Here is an 8,508-nt window from a genome sequence, read left to right on the forward strand (position 1 = left end):
AAAGTAGGTGCTCTGTGCCGTCAAAATCTTCTCTCTGGTTCAGGGAAACCTCCCGAGTGTTGGTGCGTCAGCCCCAGCCCAGTGGGGCCTCAGGGGCGGGGCGGTCGGGTCCGAGGAAGCTGCCCCCAGGGCCAGGTCGGGAAGGGGACCGTTTCCGCACTGGCACGTGGTCAGGCTGGACTGCCCGGGTAGCGTGGGCGGGCGGGGTCCCGGCTCCATTGCGGCTTGGCCCGCCAAGAGGCAGGGATGGAGGCGCAGGCCGTCCACCACACTGGCTCCCAGATGGTGAGCGCGCTGCCCGCTCAGCGTCCAGGGCTGGGCTGCTGGGAGGGAAGGGGCACAGGAACGCGCATTAGTACGGGATCCGACCGTGCCCCCATCTCCCACAGGCGAAGGCGGCGGTTTCGTTTGCTTGGCTGAGTTTGGAACTCGAGTCCGTGGGTGCCTAGGCTTCGGTCTGCGGCCCGAACCAAGGCGGGGGCTGGGGCAGCGCTCCGAGCAGCAGTGAGTCAGGGCTCCGCAGCCGTCGACTCATTTCTGCCACCCGGCCGGGGCGCGCGATTTGCAATGCAAAGTCACCCCGCCTCCCAGCACCCTAATCTGCCCGGGGATCCGCTTGCACTCGGGGCCTCACCCGCCCGAGCCCCCCCGTCCTCCCCCCCCCCCACACACACACACGTCCCCTCCCTCCCCCTTCGGCGGCGGAGCAGCGAGAGGAAGTTTTGCAATCCCGGACAAACAAACGCTGGTCTTGCACAGGCTTGAAAAACTTTGGGGAAAATGAAGAGTGAGCGAAATCGAAGCCGTCTCCGTCCTGGCGCGTGCGCGGGGCCAGTCCACTCCGCTGCGCCCCGCCGCCCCGGCCTCCGACCCTCCCTCTTCCGCTGCCCAGCGGTTACCTCGCGAGGCGGGGCGCTCAGTAGCCCCCTAACCAGCTGGAGAAGTCGAGCAGTTCGCGCTCCACTGAGCTCAGCGCGCCCTCGCAGCCGCTGTCTTCTGACGAGTAGGCGGAGCGCGGGGAGCCGGGCTCCGAGCTGCCCCCGTGGCCCGGGGACGACGAGGCGCAGGAGGGCGAAGCAGCGGCAGCGGGGATCCCAGCCGGCCCGCGGGGCGCTGGGGGCCGCGCGGCTGGCGCCAGCAGCCCCCCAGCCAGTGCGGCGCGCACAGCATCGTGTTCCGCCAGCAGGCGCTGCAGAGCGCGGATGTATTCCACCGCCGAGCGCAGCGTCTCCACCTTGCTCAGCTTCTTGCTGGCGCCGCCGTGCGGCACGTGTTGCCGAAGCTCCTGGAATCCCAAGTTCACCAGCTTCACGCGGTTGCGCTCGCGCTCGTTGCGTCGAGCCACGGCCGCTTCGCCACCGCCGGTCTCTTCTGCGCACGGTCGCCGCCGCCGGCTACAGCGCAACAGCTCTGGGGACGCGGGTCGCCGCCGAGCGGCGCAGCCGCTGGAGACGCCAGGCGCGGGGGGCGCGGGCTGGGTCAGCGCGCTGCTGTCCATCACACCCGCATTCACTCGTCCGGAGCCTCCTCCGAGCCCCCACACACCGCAGGAAGACGCAGGCAGAGGAACTGGGGGCGGTGGGACAACGGCCACGCCCCACAAGGGGCTGTGGCACTGTACCTCTGAGCGACTCTCCAGGGTAAGCGTCCCAGGTCGTCTGCGGCCCGGAGACAGCGAGGCGCAAGAGATGGCGGGCCGTGCGCTCTGGGGAGCGTGGGGCGCTCGTGTCCCGCGCGTGCGGTCGGACGCTCCCCAGGTCTTTCTGACGCGGCGCAGGCGGCTGGTTTTTAAATGTATAGATAACCCTCCTCCGCGCCGCCGCCGCCTCCCTTCTCACGCCCTCCTTTCCTTGCCTCGCCCTCCTGCCACGCTTCGCCCTCCCCTTTGCACACACAACCTGCAAAGACCAAGCCGGGAGGGCGTCCCCAACCCCGTCCCCGGGGCACAGTCCGCAAGTCTCTGTGCTCCCGGCTCCCCCCAGGTCAGTCCACAGGTCCCCAGTGGGCCCCGGCTCCCGGCAGATGCTCCGTGCACCCCACAAGACGCAGTACGCAGGTCCCGTGTGCGCCCCGCCACCACCTCTGAGCGCTGTCAGCAGGTGCCGGCGCGACCCCCGCCGCCAGAGCGCAGTCCGCAGGTCTGCGACCTTTCGGTACCCCCACCCCGGCGCGCAGCCCGCTAGTCCTCCGAGGCGCCAGTTGTCCGCACGCGCGGCGCACGCTGTGGAGGGGAGGGCGTGGCCACGGGGACAAACCAGCTGTCCCGGAGGCGCGCTAGACCCCTAAGGGCAGCACGCGCGGCGCTGCCCGCACCTGCGCCCCGCCCCCCGCGGCCGAGGGGCGGAGGCCGGGGTTTCAGCCAATCGTGGGCCGCTCGTTCAGCCAATCGCGGCAGACGCGGCCACACGCCGGCCCCCGGGAGGAAGCTCGTACGCCTGGCTCGTGGCTCCCCGGAGCGTATCTCACAAAGCTTGGCTCCCGCTGGATGCTCCTTCAGGCCCCTCCCACTGTGACCGGGGTGTGGAGGGGCACGCGCACCCACAGGCACACCTACCTGTTTCCCGGCCCGCTGCCCACCTGTGATTCCTCCAACGGTAATGGGAGAGAGCGACGCAGCCTTTTGGGCGGGGCGGAGCTTAAGAAGTAGTCGGGACGGGGCTCTCTGGGGTGGGGGCTTCAGGTTCCTGGAGCGCTTTGCCCCAAACCACCAACGCACACCCTCTGCCTGTGGTTTCCGTGCGCCCTGGGCCGTGGGGAGCCTTGAAGCGGAGGAACTAAAGGTTTGCACCGGCTGCTTCGGACCCGAGGCGGCCGTCCACCATCCCTCCACCCTCGCAGCGCCCCACAGGTCCTGTACTCCCCCCAGATCTTCCTGCCTTCCAGCCATTCGCTCGGGCCACTCACCCGTGGGTGCCTATCACGTCATGGCCCTCGTTCTTTTTTCCTTAGTGCCGCGCCTCTTGGCCTCAGCCACTCACGGCTAGCTGGGGCCTCCCTCTGCCACCAGTTCTGAGGGTACTAAAATTGGGCCGGTGGGGGAAGGCCGCCGGGGCAGCAGCCTTGCACCAGTTCAGGCTAGGTTCCCGGGGAGGTGGGACGTCCAGAGAGTTTCTGACTGTCTTGACGTGGTGGAGGGCAATTTCGGGCGGCGGTCAGGGGACTGCAGACGTGTGCAGAACGCACCGTTAATGCGAGAGTTTTGTCCTGCTTCACAGCTGGGAACGCCAGCCCAGTGGCTGTGCCCTCAGGAGACCATAGCTGCATCGATTTTTCACCAGGGTGACCAGATATTTCTGGGCCAGGACCTATGGGAGTGGAGTGATGGGGCGGACCCACTGCCTGGAGCTGCCTTCCCTTTCTGGCTGGGGGAGGCCCAGGACCCCTCCCCAGGGAGCCCACAGGGCCTGGAGCCAATATTTCCTGTCCACCTTGTGCTCACTGGCTCCCGTTCCTTGTGGGATTCTCCTGGCAAGTCTGCTTGGCCTTCCTGCTTAGGGAGGCTATTAACTGCCTGGAGCCAGGTGGGCATGGGGCCCCATTCATTCAGGAGGACCCTGACTCAGAGAGGACATGAAATGTGCCCACAGTTACACCTCTGGCGAGTAGAATGATCTGCTAGAAATGGGGTCCCTGACTGAACTGAGGTGGCCTGACCTTCCCCTTATTCAGGACAGAAGTCTGGCTACCTCTGCATCCTCTCCCTGGGCAGAGGTCCTCGGCCCTTCTCTGATGGTCACTTGGCAAACCCCAGCCAAAGACCGGTGTGCATGTTCCGCCTCCCCTGCCCATGGCAGGGCTGCCAGGCAGAGTCCCAGAGTCCTGCCAACAGGGCTTCGACCATCCTTGCCTGGATGTCTGCTCGGCCTCGGGGGCCCGGAGACCCTCAGTTATTTATTGCCACAAAACAGACAACCCAGGCTCTAGTTGCTTTAACTAGGATTTAATTACTTCTCAGGATTCTATGGGTTGGTGGGTGCTGTCACTGCTGGTTTGTCGCGGCTCGTTCCTCAGCCACTTGGCAGGTCTGGCTCTCCATGTGGTCCTCACGCTGTACCTCTTTACAGCTGGGTTCCCAGGTGGGGAGAGCAGACCGTAAAGATACGAGGTTTCTTTCTGAGAAGTGTTCTAATCGTGACCGGGGTGAGAGTGAAAAACCATTCATATGTACACTTTAAGTGGATAAACGGTGTGGGGTGTGTGGATTATATTGCGATAAACCTGTTAGAAAAAGTTAAAGTATGCTGCCTGTCAGGGCTCTGCCCCAGGCCCCTGGACGCACCCTGGCACCCTCCTGGGGCTGTTGCCCACCTCCGGGCTCTGCCTACTGGAGTCTCCATCTCTGAGCTCTAGGGCAGCAGTCAGTAAACCACGCCCCCTCCCATAGCCCCTGGCACCCAACACTCTACTTTCTGTCTCTGAATTTTATTCTAGGGACTTCATGTGAGTGGGGTCACACAGGATGTGTCCTTCTGTGTCTGGCTTATTTCACTCAGCACAGTGTTCTCCAGGTCCATCCACATTGTGGCAGGAATCAGAATGTCCTTTTTTAAGGCAGAGTGACACTCCATTGTCTGGAGGGACCACGTTTTGTGGATCCGTTCTTTTGTTGATGGACACTCGGGCTGCTTCCACCTTCTGGCTGCTGTGAATGATGCCGCTATGAACAGTTGGCTCTTCGACGCCCTGCTTTCACTGCCTTTGGGGATGTACCCGGAAGTGGGATTGCTGGCGCATAGGCTTATTCTGTGTTTAACTTTTGGAGGACCCGCCAATCTGTGGGGACAGTAGCAGCTCCATTTTGCATTCCTACCAACAGTGCACAAGGGTTCTGATTTCTTCACATCCTCGCCAACACTTGTCATTTTCCCTTATTTTTTATAATAGTTATTTTTGATGATGGCTAATGGGTGTGAAGTTTAATTTTTTTACCACTTAAAAATGGAAAATTGTCCTCAGCTTGTGGGCAGTGCAACACAGGCGACGGGCTGCAGTTGGCCATGGTTTACTGACCTCTGTTCTCAAGGAACGGTGTGTCCACGTGCCACCTGCACTGCGCCAGTCGTCCCACCAGCTCCTCTAACGCAACTCCCCACAGGCTGGACCGTCCTCCTTTTCCCTGAACCCACTCCTCTGCCTGCGTCCCCTCAGAGGAGACCACCCACCCAGACGTTGCTCAGTCAACAGTATTTGACCATAATCCGGGTCCCACACACCACCCCCTCCTCTCTGGGCTCCCACCATCTCCTGCGCTAATCACCTCAGAGCCAGATCCGAGACAACTAGGGACCGTCCCCGAGCCTCAAAGCTGGCTGAAATTATTCAAATTTATTCAAGCTTACTTATTTGTCTCACCCGTTCCTTTCCTTGGAAACCACAATAAAGGCCCTTGCCCATGTTGTCACCTCTCCCTCTGCCTCCTGGCTGACGCTGGTGTGCTCGTATGGCCCTGGCTGGCATCACGTGTCCCCCACCCCTCCACCCCTGTCTTGGGAACCGTGAGGAACAAACTATTTCTTCAATGGCAGTTGTCTCCTGATTTCTTGGCCTTGCCATACCTGAATAAAAATAAAACCTACATTTTAAAACACCCGTTGCCTCATGTGACAGACAAGGAAACTGAGGCTAGAGAGAAGCAGTGACTTGCCAAAGGCTGGCCAGTGAGTGAGAGGAGAGTCAACCAGCCTGTTACTGAGTTCCATTGATTCTGCCTCCTTCTGGACCCCTTACAAGGCCTGGGGCTGAGAGGGGCTCCAGTGCCTGTGACCTTGAGGGCCAGCTGAGCCTGTTTGGGAAGCCACCACTCAGCCCAGCCTCTCCATGGAGTCCACCTTTTGCACCTGGGCAGGTATCAGACCCTGAAGAAAGTGCGACACACTCACAACAGGATTGGTCCTCCAGGCCACACTTTCTAACCACAATGCAGTAATGCTAAAAAGGAAACATCCTGGGCGGCTGCTTTTGGGGATGTACCCGGAAGTGGTGAGACGGTTAGAGTGCAGTGCTCATGGCACCAAGGTCACCGGTTCGATTCCCACATGGGCCAGTGAGCTGCACCCTCCACAACTAGAGTAGAAACAACGGCTTGACTTGGAGCTGAGCTGCCAGTGGGCAGCGGGTTGGCTTAGTTGGTTAGAGTACAGTGCTCGTAACACCAATGTCGCGAGTTCGATTCCCACCTGGGCCAGTGAGCTGCGCCCTCCACAAGTAGATTGAAAACGACGATTTGACTTGAAGTTGATGGGTCTTGGAAAAACACACTGTTCGCCAATATTCCCCAATAAAATAAGATAAACAAAACAACAACAACAAAAAACCCATCCCAAGATCAGTCCCCAGCAGGGCCAGTGAGGGCCAATGTGGAGGGGAAAGGTAGTCCTCTAAGTAACACTCATAAATAATATTCAGGAGGAAAGAAGAAAGAAATCTGGAGTGGCCATTTTAATATCAGAAAAAGTAGATTTCAGAGCAAAGAATGTTACCAGGAGTAAAGAAGGTCATTCCATAACAATTAAGGGACCAATTAAGAGGATATAACAATCCTAAGCCTTAGACCTTCAGGAGAAAGAGACAAATCTATAATTATACTCAGAGACTCCAACACTCTTTCTTTCCTACTTGATAGAACAGGTAGACAGAAAATTTTTTTTAAATAGGGAAAAGTAAACAACACTATTATCCAACTTGAGCTGACTGACATTGACAGAATACTCAACCCAATAACGGAAAAATACACATTATTTTTAAATGCACATTAAATAGTTACTAAATTAAACCATCTTGTAGGCCATAAAACAACACTTGAAAATATAAAAGGATTCAAGTTATGAAGTATATTCTCAAGACCCAATGGAATCAAATTAGACTAATAAGAGAAAAATATCTGGAAAATCTCCAAATATTTGGAAATTTAAAAATAGATCTAAATAACTCATGACTCAAAGGATAAATCAAAAGAGAAATTCAAAACTACCTTGAACCAAATAAAAATGAAAACAATATTTTGAAATGTGTGGAATGCAGTCCTTATAGGAAAATTTAAAATACTCAACAGATATTAAAACAATAAAGGTCTCCAATCACTGACCAGCTCCCTTACAAAACTAGTAAAATAGGAGCAAATTAAACCCAATGTTAGTAACAGAAATACAAAAAATGAAAATCAGAGTGGAATCAGTGAAACTGAAAACAGAAAACAATGGTTTAAGTCACTGAAATCAAAAGGCGATTCTTTCAAAAGGTCAATAAAATCAATAAAATCCAAACAGGTTTTCCTTAAAAAAAAAAAGGAGAAGGAGAAGGAGAAGAAAAGACATTAACAATGTCAGGAATGAGTAAAGTTACATCACCACAGATTCTATAGGTGTTAAAAGAGTAAGAGGATATTATGAATTTTATGTCAGTAAAGTAACCAACAAAGATGAAATAGATTCCTTAAAAAGACACAAAGTACCAAAGGTCATTCAAAAAGAAATAGGTGGGCCTGCCCGGGTGGCTCAGGTGGTTGGAGCGCCTACTCCTAACACTGAGGTCGATCTTTCTATTCCCACCTGGACCAGTGAGCTGCGCCCTCTACAGCTAAGATTGTGAACAACAGCTCTCCCTGGAGCTGGGCTGCTGTGAGCAGCCGGAGGTCAGTATGAGCTGCCGTGGGCTGCCAAGGGCTGCTGTGATCTGCTGCAGGTTACCGTGTGCCGCCATGAGTGGCTGGTGGCCAACGTGAGTGGCCGGCAGCCAGCGAGAGCTGCCGTGAGCCGCCGACCCACAACTGGCAACCGACTGCCTCAGCCGGGGGAGCGCAAAGCTCCTAATACCATCATGGGCCAGGGAGCTGAGTCCTACACAACTAGACTGAGAAACAACGGGCTTGAACAGAAATGGGGCCGGGAGGCGGAAGAAGGAGGGGGGGAAGAAGAAATAGGTAACCAGAATAGCCCCATTTCTATTCAGTAAATTAAATTTGTAGTTAAAAGCCTTCACACACAAATACACACACACACACACAACCTCCACCAGGCCAAGGTGACATAACTGGTGAACGTTCAAATATTTAAGGAAGAAATAAAACTAATTCTACATAAACTCATTCAGAACCATTGAAAATGAGGGAACATTCATCCCAGCTCATTCTAAGGCCACATTACCCTGACACCAAAGTCAGACAAACACAAGAAAAGAGAGCTACAGACAATATTCCTCATGAACATAGGTGCAAAAATTCTAAAGAAAAGCTTAACCACTCAAATCCAACCATATATGCGGTCTGACAATTAAGTTCACAAACTCATCCTAGAAAAAGTGCTATGTACCTCATTGCTGAATATCGCTATGGTCACCTTCGAAGTCCTCCCTTTGGGAAGCTGTGCACCGACATCAGCACCTAGTCCACCCTTCAAAGCAATGTTGGAACTCTTTTTCTGAAATGGCCATCAGAGCTATTACCCTTGATGTCCTGAATGTCATCAAAATACCTTCCTTTCAATATTTCCTTTGTCTTCGGGTAAAGAAAGA

General features: G+C 55.7%; 1 protein-coding gene across 1 annotated transcript; it reads right to left on the minus strand.

Moving 5' to 3' along the window:
• Window positions 1-916: 916 nt before the first annotated feature.
• ASCL2 (achaete-scute family bHLH transcription factor 2) lies at window positions 917-1,498 on the minus strand (the record flags this gene model as incomplete). Its single annotated transcript, XM_081061848.1, has 1 exon — window positions 917-1,498. One exon carries the CDS (start codon window positions 1,496-1,498, stop codon window positions 917-919), a length of 582 nt encoding a protein of 193 aa, XP_080917974.1.
• Between the last annotated feature and the right edge of the window lie 7,010 nt (window positions 1,499-8,508).

This window comes from Rhinolophus hipposideros, assembly GCF_964194185.1.
Source record: "Rhinolophus hipposideros genome assembly, chromosome: 10".
NCBI classification, from domain to species: domain Eukaryota; kingdom Metazoa; phylum Chordata; class Mammalia; order Chiroptera; family Rhinolophidae; genus Rhinolophus; species Rhinolophus hipposideros.